Raw genomic sequence first — 19,841 nt, 5'->3', positions numbered from 1 at the left:
TAATGTGGATGTGCTAAGATAACTGCTGCAATGCCCACCAGAAGGGAGTCCACAATTGTTGACAGGTTCATTAGAAAGTGAACTCTCTCACTCTTCATAAGACTTAAAATACCCTAAAAATTAGGTTTACATCTTCAAATAAATGTAGTGATGTAATAAAAAAACTCTGCTGAAGCTTTTGGAATAATCACATGCAGCTTTCCCAGAATTCTCTGTTGCTGAAGGTGAACTACCAGAAGTTGGTATTTCTGGGCTGCTCATAAACCATACCTAGCCACAGTTTGGTAGGGAAGTTCCCATTACAGACACTACAAATATGAGGAGGAGGTGCACTCTTATTTCAGCCAAATGAGAAAAGGCATTTTTTAATAGATATTCCTCTGTAGGGCCCTGGATGACTTTACTCTGGGTGACCAGGATGGGAGGGAGATAATCCAGCCAGCTCTGTCTGAAGTTTTCATTGCCCTGTAACCACCCCTTGTACCTCACTAGGAATAAGGCTTGTTCAACAGCCTTTCCTTTAATTGTTTGGGTTTGAGGTTTTTTTTAGTTTGATAGCCTAGAAATCTATTTTTAGTATGTTCTACCATCCTTTCTACCTGTTTTTGTAGTAAGAAACTACAGTTGTTTCTTATTCAACTTCCAGCTAACCAACTAGGAAGTAAAGGGCCAAAGGTTCAGTAGGACTTTCCAGGATCCATCGTCCAATCACAGCCAAACCAGACTAACTCTGCCAAAATCAAATAGGTGCCTCAAGGAAAACGGCTATTTCTCACAGAAGTAGAACCAGACCTAGTGGTCTGAACGTGAACTTCTGTCCATTGTTCATTGCTAAATGAAAGTCATCTGGCAAAGCCCATCACTTTATGAAAAGCTAGACTGTTATATTCTCAATTTTTGTATTATCAGCAATAAATATCCACATGACCAACATGAATGACTACATTAAACAATCCCCAAGAGATTCTGCTTTCAGCTGGATTTTTAACTATCACACTCTTTTGAAAACTATTTTCAAACAAAAAGTATTTATTTCATAGATTGTTTTTTAAATATTTCCAATGAAGAAGTATTTCTTAGAATATTAAAGAATGCAAATGCTATTTTTCTGGTTTGAGAGAATTTGAAATGTAATGTTCTTCAGAAATTATTTTTCTTTGGCATTATCTCAGTCAATATTTACTTTTGGGTCAGTAAACCAATCTCTTCACCTCAAGAGAGGTTAACCTCCACCTATCAACAACACCATGCTCCATACTGGATGATTTGGGTTTTTTTCCCCTGCTGACATTGACACAGGTAGGTTGATTTCTTCCTTGCTGGTATATCCTTGGTGACCCCAGGACAACAAAGGAAATTCATGCCATAATGCTACACTGAGGTCTTGCGACGCTCTGAGACAAGTTCACAAACAGAACTGGGGTAATTGTGCATAAGGGAAACAAAGAGCAGGAAGCACTCGAAACTGCTGTGTTTACCTCTTAAACAGCTATTACCTATTGCTTTAAAAAAAAAATCCCAACCAAAATAGTAACAAGCCCCTCCATCTTCCAATGACTTCCTTTATGAATGATTGAACAATTAAAACCCATAAAGTTGCTGTATGGTTTGGGGAGAATCATTAAATTCTATGTAACTTTACTCCTCATCTCAAATGGAAGATAATACAGCTCTAACAGCAGTGCTCCAGACTTTATCAATGGTTTAATCTTTTAAGCGTTCTGAAAGCTTATCACAAACCAAATCTAAATGCAGTAACTGTTAATATCAACTAAGTTCATTAATATATTAATGCACTGGCCATCACACCTTCCTTCCAATAATACTATTTTTAAAAGCACAAAGTAAAAAATAGACAAGTGATACTAAGAAATAATAAAAACTATAAATATTATAACTAATAATTATAAAATAATATTAAAATCTAATCAAAGGAGAAATTTTTTTTCCTTGCTCCTGAATTATTTTAATTCAGACTTAGCAATATTTTATGTTATCTCAAGGATAATGGCATTATTTTGCAGTAATTTTACTGATTTCTGAATGATTATTTCACACCCCTGCAACTGAAAGCCTAGCAGTCTCACTTGCTTTATGGATAAGAGAAATGAGAGCTATTAAACCATATGCACAATCACAAGTAACTTGTTTTGGAACAGTAACACTTAGAGGAGCAAGACTCTGACTTACTGTTCTTCTTTTTCAATGGGTTACCCCATCATTTTGTAAACATCATTTGTCACCAGCACCAGCCAGAGCTCTCTGTAACTACTTTTTGACTTTCTTTCAGATCTGTTATCCCTGCTGAGAGAATCTACTAAAGAAGAATTTTTCATACTGACACCAACTGTAGTCTTGCTGTGAATAACCACATTCCCATAAAAATCATTCCATTTATTGCAAAGTTGTTGGCAGACCATAGGAATAATAGTCAACTCAGGAAACCTTTTATCCTGAAATCACATAGCTTAACTCTTTGCATGACTGTATGAAGTTTATCCACAAAAGCTATATTACCACACACTGCTGATTTAATGCTTTATTAAAAGCATTTTTGTTGTTGGCAAGTTTTTAAAATTATTTTTTCACAGTACTTCTTTTAACTAAAAATAAAATTTTAAAAAAGACAGAATTGGCATCAATGAAGCAGTATTCAGGTTTTTTTCTTAATATCCAATGTTGTATTTAAAATGAGAGACTCTCTTCCAATACATTAAATAATACATTAGCATAGATGCTTGAGTGTGGGTTTGATTATAAACTAAAAATTTACAGTCATACAAAACTTTTTCCTCTCTGATTTTACTACCTTCCTATGGTAAAGAAAGATGTATGAACTTACAATATAATGGAACAATTAGAAAAAAACCTGTTTGCTTTATGATTTTTTGTGGAAGATACTTCTGTTAGTCATTATATTTGCTTTGTTAAACACCAAACTAGTGGAGATTAGACTTAGGAAAGAGACATTAGTTTTGTTAGTCAGTCCTCTTGACGTTTAGGAGTCAGAGGTTGCTTGCATTCAAATTTCTGTCTGAATTTATTAAACTGATGGCACAAAAAAAGTTGGGGTATGTTTTCACTGTCTTTTTTGTTCTGTTCGCCAACCCTTATTTGTAGGTAATTATGGCTTGATTTATGCTTTATTCATTTTACCAAGGCCATAATGGGAGTTTTGGACTTGTAAACATACCTTTAAGAAAAATATACACATTTTGTTCCAATAAATGGATTGAAATATTTGAATTGTATTTTTAAACTTTTCAGACAGAGAAAATTCTTAGAGAACCTCTGCTCCTACAATTGGCTCTCCCCCTTGACTACCACTGTTAGGGAAGGCATTATTCCCTTGTGTATTCATACTTTACATTCACAATGCAACTTATACAAATATGCAGAAGAAAAAAGATCTTTCAACTGATTGAAGTGATTTTCTAGAGTTCAGAAATTTGCTTAGATATAGCTGATCTTTCTTGTGGCAATAATATTTCAGCTGAGGTCAGTACTCAAGTCAGTAGTCTGTACTCCACTGTCAGTGAACATGCAAGAACTATCATCTCCCGACTGCATATAGTACTGCAGGTAACATTCAGAAAATGTCTGGACTGCCCTGTTCTGACTGGACAAGGATCTTGGGGGGAAAAAAAACCAAAACCAAACACCAAAACCAAATACTCTATCCCTTCAATACCTCATTATTTCTTTTGTCAAACTTTTAATTTACATTTTTAAAAATCTTCATTAAATCATCATGCTTTAACAGCACACATTAAGATCACTTCAGTCCTCTACACAATCACCCAGCTTCTTGAGAAATTTTAAAAATAAAATTAACAGCAGTCAAGTTTTACTTTACAACACAGAAAAATAAAAGTGATCCTGCAACAAGTAAAGGGAATAATCCCCTCCCCCTTTCTTTAAAGTTTCATTAGACCATTGAACTGGATGAAATTCAGATAGAGGCCTTATTGTAACCATACTGAAACAGTAGAAATCTCCCGAGACTGTGAAACTCAAACATTTTGGGAACCAACTTCAAGCACTCCTTTCGTGCTTTTAAAACAAAATGAATGAAAGACACTTCTTAATTTTTCTCCCTGTAGCAAGATTTTAATAGGATTCCTACAAAAACCCCAGTGCAAACAGATCTGTTTAAAATACATGTGCATGCATATTTTCTTAAAATTTAAACTACAATCATAGCAGTCACATGTAACCACACCAGCACAAACTGCATAATGGCTGTCAAGATACCCGACAACTGCACTGATAACACTGTAAAGTCATGATAAAATTAAACCCAGGCTGAAAAAGATGATAGAAAGTACCTACCACACGTACCGTTATAAGATGCTTACACTGTGGTTTCAAATCTTTGTACTTATGTGAGGACTGGCTAACGTGCTCTCATCCTGCAAAATGGCATGTGAGGATGACACAGTTTCGCCTACCTTTCATAAAATTAAAGGTACATTTTCAGAGACTAATCCACTTAAAACATAACCTGGATAATGCAAATGTGAGGTTTGCAGTTTAAGATGGTACCCAAATCAGCAAGAAAAGAATTTTTTTAAAGGTGATTATCATGTTTTCTTCAGTTTATCTTCTGGGTTTTCCATTGGAAGAGTCCAGTAAGGAAAAAAAATGGTTTCCCTCAAAGCAGTGGAATCAGCAGAAAATCACTGCATTACGTGATCAGAAAGGGTGGGCTGGGAAAGATATTTGAGTGTAAATGAATGTTAATCTTAGCTGGAATAACTTGCACCCTTCAGCACTTGCAGCTGCACCAGGGATCTGACTGGCTGTATGAGATTTTACACATCTGTCAGCTTAATCAGAGACTAAAACACAAAATCTACTGCTCAGGAATGTTATTCGAGTTTGTGGAACTTTTTAGATTTTTAAGTTATAAACTAATAATGGACTACTTAGGAAACTTATGAATGTGTTATGAAAGAGTCATAACTACAGTATTAACAGCAGTAGATAGGCTTTTGTTCAGTGGTATTCAAAATGTTTAAAGAAAATGTAAAAAACATTTTGTTCACATCAGTTCTGTGAAATATTAAAAGCCAAAGAGAAGCCTCTCTACACAAGAATAAATGGAATTTGGCATCACAGCTCTACCATTTCACAGTCCTGGGATAATTTGAATAATAAAAAGATCCTATTCAAACCTGAAATTACAATTCTGGCACTAAGAGGTGAATCATATTATTACCTAGTTTTGGATCTAACATGCTGAACTATCAAGCAGTGTATCACATCTGTGCTTAGGGCACGATCTGATGGCAGAAGAGCTCTCTGGCACATATTGGGGACTTTACAACCCCTCAAAAGTAAAAATTCATTAAGGGCAGGTGTTTATATGTGTCAGTAATATAACCTAAGCCAGTGTTTTGAAATCTGCTAATGGATTGACAGTAAAAGCATGAAAACACACTGAAAACTTCTCAGTCTGTTCAATTTCTTACAGTGAGTTTTGCATCTCTTAATTTCCATCAAACCTTAGACAGGTTTTTAGAATAACTATATTGTTTCATCACTAGTTATAAGAGAATTTTCAAAGTGCCATCTCACATCATTCATTATATAGCAGCTTTTCTGTTACTCCTCAGAGCCTGCCACTGCAGCACAACACTAAGGTTTCTGTTGCAATTAAAGCTGTCATACCTGGGGTATATCTGTGATTCCAGTAACAGACCCTGTCTATATACTGCTTTGATGTAGATATTCCAGTGACTATCAGGTACTTCACTGCTGCCCTTCAATGCATTATCATCTCCTGTACTGGCTGATCCTTAAATCTGATATTTCACGCTCTGCAGAACCCAGCTGTAATGGGCAGGTACAATTGTTACCACGAAAAGCATGCCAGCATTTGCTATTTTATTTCCTGGGAAGGGGACAAGAACTTTAATTCTGTTACTGGAACACCTTTGAATGTGCAATTTGGGAGAGTATGTAGACAAAATATGTCTTATTATGTGATAAAAATTATTTTAGGGTACCATCTTGGAGACGGGTTTAATACCACAAAAAGTTAGCTTCCTGTCTATCACAACCCTTTTTCACTAGCATGTATGCCACTGACAAATAGGATGCCATCCAGAAGGACCTTGACAGGCTTGAGGAGTGAGCCAATGTGAACTTCATGAAGTTCAATAAAGCCAAGTGCAAGGTCCTGCATCTGGGTTGGTACAATCACCTGTATCAGCTGGGTCAATTGATTGAGAGCAGCCCTGCAGAGGACTTGGGAATACTGGTGGATAAAAAATTGGACATGAGCCAGCAATGCGTGCTTGCAGACCAGAAGGCAAATCATATCCTGGGCTGAATAAAAAGCATGGCCAAAAGGTAGAGACATAGGGAGCAAAGTGATTTGAGCCCGGAAAGAAGAGAGGGGTGGGGGGAAGGTGTTGTAAGGTGTGGTCCTTATGTCTCACTGTGCTACTCAGATGAATGGCAATGAATTAAATTGATTTTTCTTCCCCAAGTTGAGTCTGTTTTGCCTGTGACCTTAACTGGTGAGTGAGCCAACCCTGTCTTCATCCTAATCCCGTGCCCCCTTTGTTGTGACTCCCATCCCATCTCACTGGGTGAGGGGAGTGAGTACAGGACCACATGGTCCTACTGTAGTTAAACCACAATACAAGGACTGTAGCTACAAGGTCAAGGGGTAAGGGGTAATGGTTTTAAAATGAAAGAGGGTAGATTTAGATTAGATGTAAGGAAGAAATTCTTTATGATGAGGGTGGTGAGACACTGCAACATGTTGCCCAGAGAAGTTGTGGATGCCCTTTCATTGAAAGTGTTCAAGGTCAGGTTGGACAGGGTTTTGAGCAACCTGACCTAGTGAAAGATGTCCTTGCCCATAGCAGGGAGGTTGGACTAGGTGATCTTTAAAGGACCTTTCCAACCCAAACCATTCTATGATTCTATTAAATGCTCTTTACTATACTGGGCAATTTGCATGTCAATGTATTTCTTCACAAAGCATGCCTGCCTACTCTTTTAACAGCAGCAAAATCTAGGCATCCCAAACAGAAGCCCCAGTACCAAACAGTAGACTACATGGAGTTCACACTGGTTACTAGCTCACAAGTACAGACACCTAAAACACTGCAATGACTGATGATCTTCTGCTCTAAATGTCGGGGTGTTTTTTCAACCTGTAGTTTTAAAAAAACAGACTTGAAATGTATGAATAACTCAAACTGGAAAAATTACAACTTACAAAAATAATCCAAAATAAAAAAAAAAACAAAACAGTAGAAAACAAATGAATAAATACAATGGAAAACTGGAAAGCTTTCTTGCATTATTATTTGCAGTGGGTTTTTGTCCTTTTTTGAAAAAATGTTGCTTGAATACACGCATTTTCTAACTGTGTCAGCAGAGAGAGCATTAGTGCCAGGATGTTCCCGAGGAGTGAGACATTAAAGAGACCAAGCTGAAGCACTCTTAGAAAGCTAAGTACAATTGTGTACAGTTGCTATTGTGTACAACAACAAATACCCAATCACCAGACTCTGTTAGCTTTTTTCCCTCTTGAGTACTTTACGACAGAAGTATTATCTTTGTATCTCTACATACCATCCTTATCACCATTATCATCCCTATCTGTAGATGAGAAGACTAAGGCACAGTGATCAGAAATTAAAGTAGTGGCAATCACAAAAACAGATCTCATGTCACTTGATTCTACACAAATGTGTATGTAAAATATGTGCACCAGACAACTGATAAGTACATAACGCCAGAAAAGGTTTACCCTGTATATGTTCAGAGCTTGGAGCACGGGTCCAGATGCAAAACTATCCTGATCTGATTTTTCCACACTGAGAAGTTGAGCAAGCTTTTTTCTCTGATGATCCTGTTTTCACAATCCTCCTTCTCTACTTCCTTGGTCTGCCTGGCTGTCTCTGCAGCTCCCTCAACTCCCATCACTGACTGCACCTCTGTACCACTTAGTTAAGTTTAAATCTAGGAAACATGCCTATCATGCCTTCCCAAAGCTGTCTCTACGATATTTCTAAAAGGTATGAGAGAATAAATGATGGACTTCCACACTGCTAATAGTAGCCAACCTGCTCTTCCAGCTTGCTCAGGAGCTTGCTCTAAGCCTGCACTTAAGGGCTGGCTTCCATCCAAGCAGTTCACTTGTTAGATTACTTGACTCTAGGACCAGATGTGCTAAAATGCTTTCAGGAAGAGGAGCATTTTACCCTACAGTGGTCATGGTTCTTTGAGATGTGAAGTAACCTGCACACAATAAGTCTGATGAATGTTATTATTCAATAATGGGTATTATCATAATGCCTATGATCCCAAATCATGTTTCATAGTGCTACTGTGCTAAAAGTTACCAGCCTGTGTCTGTGGCATATTAAAGTATCAAGGTCTGAGGGGAAATAGTTTCTCTTTCTCCTTCAGATTAAAGAAACAGAACATATGGCTGTATTGCTTCAAAGGCATTCCTACAGGGCACTGCGCTGTACACTGGGGACTTAGTTGTGTGCACGGTCACTGAAGGACTTGGGAGGAAAGTCACTTAGTCTCCTGTGGTGTTACTGAGACCTACAAAGGAGAAAATTCTCAGGCTGATGAAAAGAAGAATATATGTCCCTGTCATGAAGAAAAGGTCTCCTTGAGGCCTAGAAGTGATTTATATGGTGCATTTGTTTCCAGCAGCAGGGAGGCTGCCTAGTTTCACCTGTAAGAATTAAAGGCAAAGGCTAAAGAGGGACTAACGTTGGAGAAATTTTACTCTGTGATCAGGCTTCACAACTGCTGTGCTAGGGTCTTGTTCCTTTTCTTAGGCCCAGGCTCTCACTATGATCTCCCTGGAACACCTCTTCTTGGAGCAATACTTTTAGCGCTCAGTGTTAGTACAGAAGGTATCATCATCTGCTTTAGGGCCATGAGAGTCTGCATTCCAACGTGGGCCTTAGAGGTCCTTCACATGTCTTTAGGGAACAGAAGGGCTCTGCATACGGCTGGGTGTCAGACATCCCAGTCACATTTCAAGTAGAAGAGCTGCCTTCCACACAGCCTTGAGCTTGCAAAGGAATAAGAGGGGGAGATAGTGATAAATACTGGTAGTCCAATGAGTGGGAGCTACAAACAAGGAGAGCAAGCACATCCAAATAGTAAATTATGTAGGAAACAATCCACAAAAGACAGTTTTCATAAATACCTGTCAGCTAATTTTGCCCTATCAACTTCTAGATCTGAGTTAAATCCAAGCTAGTAGTTACAGACTAGTAGGAGTCCTTGGAAGGATTTATTGCCATATGGATGGAGGGAGGAGGTTTACAGGGCAAACACAGAGCATGAGAGTGCAAGGATTTATTCTTTGCTTTAAACTGTGAAAAGACACATCTATGTAAGTCAGTATCTTGATGCTTCATGAGAGCCAGATACGTTCCCATTAGGTGCATAGTGTAAGATTTGTAAAATGTTTCTGCATTAATCTAACTGTAATTAATGGAGTGAAGAGGCAGGAGAGTTAGAGCAGCTCTTGTGCTGCTCCTCGGCGTGGGAGGACGGGCCAACCCTGCCCACAGCAGGCAGGCAGGAGAGAGAAGCAAAGGTGCTGCCTGGTAGCTGGGGGTGGGAAGTGAGCACCATGGCCCCCGGGCTGTGGCTCCAGCCAGCCATAGTCACAGACAGAGCTGCATTTTACCGAAATCACATGCAACTCTAACACAGGCAGCTTTCCAGATGGGTCTGTGCATAGTGATATGCTAATGTGATGCCTTAAAGGTTAATTAATCTGAAGTAACACCATACTTGCAATAATAAAGCACTTATGCAGCTCTTTTTGACACACAAAAGAGACCATGCTCTGAATTTTCATCAGGAACACATTAATATACATCCAGGTGGATTTATAGTAAGAAATTGAAGATAAATTAACCAGGTCAGCATTCCTAATTGCTAGAACATAACAATTTTTCTTTTTTTTCTCCTCCCAAAGAATCATAGTTACTGCTTTACAGTAATACCTATAACATTCCCTCCTCTTTTACTGGTAAGAAAATACATCAACTAATGTAACTGAAAAACTCATACCATACTGCCATTCGTTGCAAATGACTCCCATATACACATCATCACTTTGCATACAGAGATTCCACAAACAAAAGTGAATTGTGAACCCGTGAGTGTACACTATATATCCTTCACTAATGGAAGAAAAATGAATGCTAATCATCATTACTGTGCATTTCTTGCATTTCTCAGAGGTGTTATAGTAATTTTTTTTATAGTATCATAATGTGTATAACCTTATTTTGAACCCGCCCCCAAAAGCCCACACCAAACCTTAAATGAACAAACAGAAATAAAAGGTCAAAAATAAAAAAATAATGAAATAAAACTAAAAATTAATTTTATTTTAATTACTTCAATAGAATTCAACACAGACAAAAAAAAGTATCGTATTCATTAAAAAGTGCTAAGTAAGATTAAAAAAAAAAAGCTTCACAGGTGACTTCAGTAAATATCTCTAAAAGAACAGATCTAATGAGATGGTACCATTTCAAAATAGTTTGCAGAGCACTGAACTAATTTTTTAAAACAAGATGTTCATAATTATTCACTACCAGCAATTATTCCTTTAACATACCTAGTTATATTATGCACCTGATATGCCAAAGAAATGAATAAAAGTCTTAAGAGGGTCAGTATAAATATGTACATATATACAATCTTTAAAGATGTAAATAGGTACATGTCACATTTCAGTCCTATCATCAAGTTAGTTGCTAATTTCCCTAAAACACTAGACCACACACCATAAAATACCTAATATGTGTAATAGCTCCATATATACACCATTAAAATACAGCACCTTATTATCCCTATCAGAACACAATCAGCATGTAAAATCACACATTCTCTTCTGATGAGAAAATTCTGGTTCTCTTGAGAGAAATACATCAATGTAGTTATTCCCTCCTGCACACAATTAAAACTCTACTACAGAACAAACTATGAGATATTTAAATGAAAATTATTAATACCGAAAACCTAAACTTCCTGTTTTCAAGTCCGAATGCAGATTTTGGAATCTAAATTTTAAGAACATCACACTATTTTCTACTGTTTGGCCTAGTATACTTTTATAATGTCATTATGAAATTACTATTAATGCAAAAAAGTTTTGTTTATAATGGTACTTAGATCAAGTTTCACATTAGTAAACTTTAATATTTTCTTTTCAGTATGTTAAAAACCTTGTTATATACCTTTAATATGCTGTTTAAGAAAAGTTTCTTCAAGATCTGAAATTATTTGCTATTATATTGATTTGGAATCCAAATAAATTTGTGCAAAGTGAAGGAAATAAGCCATCTTTTACTTTTTCTCAAAGCAATAAAATAAGGACTAGTACAAACTGAGGGTGCAGTAACTAATTGTAAATCTATGTGCAGCTCATCCATTCATTAACAGAATACTGCATTAAGAGCTAGATGGTGAGATCTGACAGAATTTTTTAATTGAGTTTGAAAAATGCCAATTACAAATGCCATTACTATTATTATTACGACTACTGCATAAAGAGCAACATACAGGAAATGAGATGATTCATTTACCTGTCTCTATGCCCTACTAAATTAGGATGGGCAAACTAGTTTGCAAACAATCCACATTGGCATTGATTCACTTTATACAGACTCAAAAATTATTTCTGAAGTTTAGAATTTAACCTAATAACGTTAAATAAATCTCCAGGTTGAGCTATGAAAAGCCAGTTAGGTCATATACAAATCAAGCAGTGCTTCGGAAGTCACTGCTGCAACTCTGCCCTTTGCATTCAAAAAGTTAAATCCGTCTTCAGCATTTTATAAAAAGACAAAATAGTTTCTCCTTAACTTGGATAACAAGAGAGTTGTTCTGATTAGAGCTTTCTGGAATGCGTCGGATGAAAAGAAGATTTTTATTAAAAAATATTAACTTGTGGTATCTGGAAAAATGTGCATCATAGGCCAAAGTTATGACAGATGATTGCCTGCCCGTAAACCCAGCTTCTCTGTATGCCAGGAAGGGTTCCCTCTGAGCCTCGGTGAGCCAGTGAGCATCAGCTTTCAGGTTCTCGCTTTGAATTATGCCTAGACCCAAAGACATGTCTACACTGTGGGTTAGGCGTGTTCCAAATCCAGCTTTGCCTGTCTTCTTACTATTTCTGGGCAAGGATGTCCAAGCTCTGCGGCTCGCTGGCAACGTTGCCTACAAACTTCTCAATTCCTAACAGCCCAGATGCTTATGCACATGAACTGGAAAGCTTAGACCTGAGCAGGGTCACCACCAGATCTTCCAGACTCAGTCCTTCATCAGCAAAAGCAGATGCTCTGAGCCTGAGGCACAGCCAAGCCAAGTTGCCTGCAGTTTTCATGGAAGTCTGTCAAGCTGTAGGGTAGTCTCAACTTCCAAACCACCAAGCAAGGACTTTGAGTTTCTGAGATGGATGCGAGGAATCTGTCCCAAGGTCACAGGCCTTGGGAACCAGGCAGGCCCTGTTAATAATGGTGACACTCACAAGAATGACAAAGTGCGGCTCTAGGAGGACACGTTCCTTCGAAAACACCACGTCTGCAACATGTTTCAAAAAACCTGAAATTTCTGGTGAATGGAAAGCCTCAGCCTGTGGCCAGGTCTAGTCCTTATGTGTGGCCTCCCACAAAGTACAGGCTCTTTTATGCCTGCTCTCAGCGTACTCCTCTGAAGACTTCTCTACAGCAATCCACAACCACAAACCCATTTCTCTGCACCACTGAACATGCTCTTCTCTCCCTTGGACAGGCCATGACCTTTCAGATCAGAACTCATGTTCCTCAGAAATAAGGACTTGGAGCTCATGGACAAGGACATGAACACAACTGCTCACTCCTATGTGCCTCTGTCTATGAAGAAGACAGACTTGGGGTATAGGCACAGACTATTACACTTGAGTTTGGAGATGCAAGAAAAACTGGCTTGTTATGGGGGAAATGCAAAGAAACAAGCTCATCCAGTGACCTCCTCTGCTACTGTGCACCATCCGGATCAGTATTTTTTTCCACACACACCTTCAAAGTTAAGTGAATAAACTGCTGTGCTGTACTGTTAAGGCTGTAACATGCCAATTATCAGAAGATAATCTACTATCCCTAAGATGCAGTTGATTAGCTTCCATTAAAGTGAGTGACACTGACAATCATATGAAGAAGTAGCTACAAGTCTACTAAGTATCTAGCTATGCACAGCAAATAAAAACACACCAAACTTTGTTGAATATGTTGGTAAGATACAGTAGTACTTTCTCTTTCTGCTCTGGATGAAATGAAACATAACCAGAAATCAGAAACAGATTTGGAAAATAACTAGCATTGTTACACTTTTCTACAAATCTGAAAAATCAGTCTTATACATGCAACTCACTAATAGTATTTCTTGTAACCAAAACAATCACATCTTTACATACAGCTACCTTAATGAAAGAAAACACTACTTTAAAATTTAAATAAATAATCTATTTTAATGCAAGTATAAAAAACAAATACTCTACTAAAGAATGGAAGAAAAAAAAATAAAGCCCATTTAAATAATTTCATTACATTCTAAGATGCCAAATCATCTGTGAGTGGTTTCTTTTTAGATGAAAAGAAATCAAAATACAGGACAGATGTTGGGCAAACCACATTTGAGGTCTATCACACACTGGCATTTTTCAAATTATTTTGGCTCATCTATTAAATAAGGTGTATTTTGCTTGATTTTGAAAAGGGAAACATCAGGAAATATTTAAAGGCCAATTGCTGCCAATTAACTTTGATCAGCAAAAGTTGCATTTGAATCTTTTAGATTCTTTTGCTTGTCTGGAATAACACACTATTCTAAAATCTAGCAAAACAACAACTTGATGATTAATGTGTGTTGGCAGCCCCACCACAAGCTTGCTTAACAGTTGGATTTTAAATAAACAGCTGTCTTCATTATGATGGGAAAGAAATCTGACTGTTTTCATGTTTTCATGTTATTAAAATATGATCAGAAATTGCTTTTTTCCCTTTTAAGATGAAACAGCCAGGCATTATGGTGACAGTCTCTTTCAGCAGTTCGGATAGTTTTAGAACAATCTCACAAGCGTCGCCAAACCATAGCCTACACTGGCTGAAAAAGCCCCTGGCACGCCAACACCAGCTCCTCACCGCAGGCTGCAGGGGAGAGGCAGAGAAATAGTGCCTTGAAAATCATACTTGCCATCAGGGAAGGCAGAGGATCCCCAGTAACAGGCCACTGAGACAGACAGCATAGACAACAGTAATGATTTCCTTCAGGTTTAAGGTAATACTTGCCCACAGTGGCATGTGAGAAATCTGTACCCAGTCATTAACTTTTTATAGAAGCTGAAGTTTAATATTTAATGGCCTGTGCAGACTACTGAATTCTAATGTTTATAGATGCTTCTGGTGTATCCACTTCTAAAACTTGTCTACTGTGTCAAAAATACTAAGACTTGTGAGGACAAAACCCTACCATTTAAAGTATCGTAACCGTTGAATGACAGTGCAGACATTGAGTGCAAATATTATTATATATTCTCATGACTAAATTATACAGGTCTTTTCTAAACATTTCCATATTAAAACTGTGAAACCAAAACCAATTGTCAAACCATCTAATAACATGTAAAAAGAGACAAATATTAAATCGCGTCTACGTGTTTTCAAGGAATGAACACTTACTTCTAAATCGTTAAAGAAAAGATGCGTGTCCGCCAAATTGAAAATCATCTCTTCCATTCGGAGTCCAAGAGACACAGAGGTGGGTGGATCCTTAAAGAAGAAATTAAGCAAGTGCACCATCAATATCATGCCAACCATACATACCAGAATTGAAACTTGAATTGCTTTTCAAGACAGATTATTTGACATAATAAATGCAACATCAACTTGTTCAGTATAACTTCAGTAACTTTCTAATCCTGAACTATAACACTTGCCAGTAACACTCAAAAATAGTATTTTAATTTGACTTATACCGCGATTCTGCAGCAGGACCTTGTGCATCCCTGGTATGGCCTCTCTGCCCTCTGTGCAGAAGGGCAAATCCATTTCACCTAAAACTTGTCCAGATTTTACAACTCTTTAAAAGTTTTACGATCAACTAGGGGCATGATAATGCTATTGTTACTCAAAATAAAATCTCACTAGTCATAAGTGAAATAATTTGGTGCTGGGAATACCTAGTGACTCTAAAGCAAATCACCGTTAATGTTTTATTTGCAAATGGCAATTATGTTTAAAACTACCCCTTGATTCTCCATCAGACCATGCTTTAATTATGCTTTCAGTTTGGCCCACCCATGCAGAGTGAACAAATCTATTGTTTGTTATTAATACATAACACACTTTAACTTCTCTACAGAAATTACCATAACAACTTATTCCTTACTGAGTTAATAAACTCAAAAAGCATGTTCAGCGTTGTGGTTACCAAATGTATTACAGATGTTTGTCTTGTTTTGATTTTTTTTTTTTTTGAGTTTTATATATTTTCAATCTGAAAAATCAAAAAGAAAGCCCAAGACATACATTTGATATAGAGTTTCTCATTTATAATGCCAAGTATATCCAAGCGCACAGAAGTACGAGTTTGAAAGAACATGTTATATTATCTCATGACACTCTCCATTAACAATGTTAGTTTGTTAGGAATTATATTTTAAATAGAACTGCAGAAGTGACAACCCATATTTTACTTAAAATAAGTTAAAATTCTAAACCTGATGACAACTCAAAGTCAAAAACCAAGAGGTGCAGTCCCTAGTTTCTTTTTCCACCTCTCAATCAAATTAATAGGTGTTTCAACATGATCTCTGAACTTTCAAACATTTTTCTGTAACTACTGGTTAAAAGGCAAAATATGTCAGTAGCAAAGAGTTGGAAAAGAATGGTGATTTGGCAGCTTGTTTACCTTCTTGAAAATGCCAAAACCTAAGTAAGGCTAACCAGAAAAAGAATTTTGGAAAGCAGCATTTAGAAACAAAACTCCATAGAGCATTCGATACATCTATTCTTGAACTCACATACGTTAAGAGTAAGTTTTTTAGCATATAAAAAAAAAAATAGCCCTTATAGATGGGAAAGAAAAATTGCATTATGCTATTCTGATGAACTTCGCCCTTAAAAATAAGCCTTCTATTTAAACTGGCATTGCCAAAAAAGAGAATATTTGGCTTCTTAATTCAAATGGAAAGACTTTAAAATATGAATAAAAGAATTATGTCTCTCTTTTAATATTCCTCTTTTTGTAGACACACATCGTCCTTTACTATTGAAGGCATGTGAGGTGGAAAGCAGGTGATACTTTCTCTCTAGCTAGGCCTGAGGCTACTTTTCCCTCTGACATTCCTGTTCATCTTTGTGCCCAGTTACCATTCCACCAGCCTTCATAGCTCATTAACCCTTTTTTAAAAACCAGACAAGGATTTCTGTTGTGTCTGAGCACTAACAGAAGTCGCCTCACGGAACTCTCCGCTCCAGTTATTAAAGTGAGTTAGATGGACTAAGTGTCTAAGATGCGAATGAAAATCACTAGCTACATCTTGATTATCAACTACTAACAGTGTAGAACTAATCCTATTCTGAGCTTCCATCCATAACTAGGAACATCATTTTGAAAAGTAGAATAAAGCAGCAGATAGAACATTTTTGGTTATGGTTATGAACCCATAAGGTTATTTTTAAACAAATAGGTGTGAATATATATTTTAAATTTCAATGTATGCACGACTTAAATTAAACATTTTTATTAAACTTTTTATCACTCTTCTGAGTCTGAAAAAATGGCATTTTGTAAATCTTTCTGTGCACCATTTCACTGCAAGGTATTTTTAAATGGCAGACAAAGCAGAATGGGGATTTCTCTAAAGTAATATTAAAATAATGTCATTTATTAGGCTAATTTAATTAGGAGAAAAACAAATAAGAAAATCATTGTCACATACTGAAAACGTCAGATTAAATACCATAAAAGCTAAGAGAAGAAATAAAACAGGTTGCTTTTCAAAGAAACTTTAATTCCTTGATTAAACACAATCTTTTTCTATAGAAAGTTCCACTTAGCATAAAAACTGCATTAAGCTGCAGGTCTGGATATCCACGTATTTAATAGTAGCAAAAGTCTTATCTGCATTAGGGTTTTAAATATTGGTGTAGTCACAATCTTGCAACTGCTCTAGTAAAAAGAGCAAGAGCCTCGGTTTAAGGCACTGCAGTAGATTAAACTCTGACATTAGACATTACAGCAGGGGCTGAAAACATTAAAAAAAGACAAGGCTAGAATAAAGGGTTTTTTAAAAAATAATCCCATAGCAAACCTTCTTTTGCAATTTTAAGCCACTAATTGCTAACTAATTATTGTGAGGTGTCACACAATGAGGAGGAAAGCTAACAATCTGTTCTTGTTGATTGGGATTTGCAGGTTCAGGTGGAGTGTCTTTTCAGTATGGTCAAAATCAGGTACAAATCTCTGAGGGAGGTACAGTTTAGCTAAAGAAAAGAAATACCAATGTCAAACTGCTTAAGCAGGCCTCTTGTTTTGAATACTGGTATTGGAGCCAAAACATTGTCTGTATGTCATTTCTAAATTCTACCCACTTGATTTCTTTGTTTTGTGGAGAAACAAGAAGCTGAAAAACAGGAAAGTTCACTTTGGGTACAAGGCTTATTTTCCACTTAAGCCTACAGGTCACAAATGAAGGGTTAAGTGAAACCAGGCTTTGTTTTTCTCAATCTCTAAAATATATTAAACCACATTAAAATAGCTTATAATTTAAAGGAAAATTCCTCTAAAGCCTCTGAATACAAATGTTTTTGCGAAGAACAGAAATGTACATAAAGATCACAGTATTCTAGTGCCAATACTGAGATGTATTTCCACCTGCTTCAAGATACTAAAGGCAGACTCCAACTTTTTCCAAATTCCATTCATCTGGCTCAAAACCTAAGTTTTGAGGTGCCAGAAGCCCTAATGTCAATTAAAGTAACTGATAACTTGCTATTTGATCAATACATATCTCTCTGTACATATTAAAAAAAAAAATTCAAAAGCAAATTAAAATGTTTTAATTTGTTTTGTTTCTTTTTCTTCTCTTCTGGAAGTAAAAATCATATTCCTATACTAGTTTCATACATTTCCATCAAATTCACAAAATTATAATAATCCTTAAATAAAAATATAGCAGTTTATACCATGACTGCACAAACTGAAAAACAAGGGTATTATTTTGTTCCAACAAAGCTGAAGGACAAAAGCAGGGAGAAAGCAGAGCACAACAGCAGCCGAAGGAGAGCAGGTGATAAAAACAGATGAGAAAGTAAGGATATACAGAAAAGGCTGGCACAAACGAGAAGTTATGAGGAACAAGGTAGGGAATAAGGAAAAGAAAATCAATCCCTTCAGCATCAGAGCTGCTCATCATTCATAGTCAGTCACCATGAAACTCACTCAGGCATTATGAAAAGAGCTAAATGCCAAGTTGCCAAATCCCCTATTTAGTTAGGATATTTGTTTTTTGTTTGAAGATCCACCTTTTGTATTTTTAATGATTATATGAGCAACTTAGATTTAAATTTTTAAAAGGGCATTTCTAGCCCTCAACACAGAGCAGAAACATATGAGAACGTAATGTTAGATCACTCAAAAAGCAGAATACAGGTGAAAAGGACAAAAATTCCCCTCAACAATTTATTTTCTTTCAGACTGACTTATGATCTGGATTTCTGATTTTAAAGACCAGAAAACATTAGGAAATATTCTTTAAAAAATGTGTACCTCCTGTTACTGCAAATAAATTCTACATTTCTCATATGACAGATACATGTTTTAGCACAAACATTTGACACTATCTTCCTCTAACGTCTTTGGAAATTGCTAACTGTTGTCTGGAGCTGTCAATAAGCCAAGAGAAACTGATACGAATGAAACTTTAAGAAAACAAAGCAAGAATGGCACACTTTCATAACTGCATCTGAGAGCCAAGGACATGCATATTGCTACCACTCACCAAAAAGATCTAATATTTGTCCACAGCATAAGCATTAATCACAGAAACACAGAATGTTGTGAGTTGGAAGGGACCCACAAGGATCAGCAAGCCCAACATCCATCCAGTGGCATCGAGTCCAATGCCATCATCTCTCTTAACATCAACAGTCACAGTTCATGTTTAGTAGTGCAGAGGTATTCTGCCACATGCCATGCAGCCAGAGCCAGCCGGGCGAAAGCTACATCTCAAGTAAACAGTGACAATACTGATGGAGCTGCAATCAGGAGTCACCCATCTCCCTGCAGCACATGCATTTATAGCTCTTCACAGCTGAATACTAGCCAATTTCTTCAGCCTCAAGCATCCAGCAAGAAAGGTGTTTACGCTTAAGCCCCAATTAAGGAAACCACTATAGAGAACTAGTAACAAATGGAAAAAATATGCTTGCACAAGTACTTCTATGGCAATGACTAATTAGGCTTTTTCAGCCCTGCTCTGCTGCCAAAAAGCAAGTGGTGAGATTCTGTTGGCATGGAGGTTTTTTTGTGAGCGCTGGGATTTGTTCTCCTCATTCTGAGCTGAACTAAACTGTCACAGACTTGGTGATTTTGGGGTGCCATGCAAAAGCTGTTTTGGGAGTGAGTTTGTCATATCTTTGTCACAGAAAGGCTGAGAAATGGCAAATAACATTTTGTAAATATGTAATACCCTATAATGCTACTGTCTATATGTACATATATAGACAGCCCTGGTGAGCAGCCCTGCAGAGAGGGACCTGGGGGTTCTGGTCAATGGCAAG

General features: G+C 36.9%; 1 protein-coding gene across 8 annotated transcripts in view; it reads right to left on the bottom strand.

Annotated features, from left to right (window-relative positions):
• The window catches only part of EYA1 (EYA transcriptional coactivator and phosphatase 1), an 83,807-nt gene that overhangs the window by 21,522 nt on the left and 42,444 nt on the right, over positions 1 to 19,841 (bottom strand). For 7 of the 8 annotated variants that reach the window (XM_010169744.2, XM_010169745.2, XM_010169746.2 and 4 more), the window contains one exon: positions 14,736 to 14,825. The exons of the other annotated variant lie outside the window; for it this stretch is intronic. In XM_010169744.2, coding sequence (XP_010168046.1) covers positions 14,736 to 14,825 — 90 coding nt within the window. The remainder of the gene's footprint in view (positions 1 to 14,735; positions 14,826 to 19,841) is intronic. 8 annotated transcript variants of the gene reach the window in all.

Source organism: Antrostomus carolinensis, unplaced genomic scaffold (assembly GCF_000700745.2).
Source record: "Antrostomus carolinensis isolate BGI_N321 unplaced genomic scaffold, ASM70074v2 scaffold2106, whole genome shotgun sequence".
Classification (NCBI taxonomy): domain Eukaryota; kingdom Metazoa; phylum Chordata; class Aves; order Caprimulgiformes; family Caprimulgidae; genus Antrostomus; species Antrostomus carolinensis.
The sequence above is the reverse complement of the archived record's forward strand: the minus strand, read 5'-3'. Positions and strand labels throughout refer to the sequence as shown.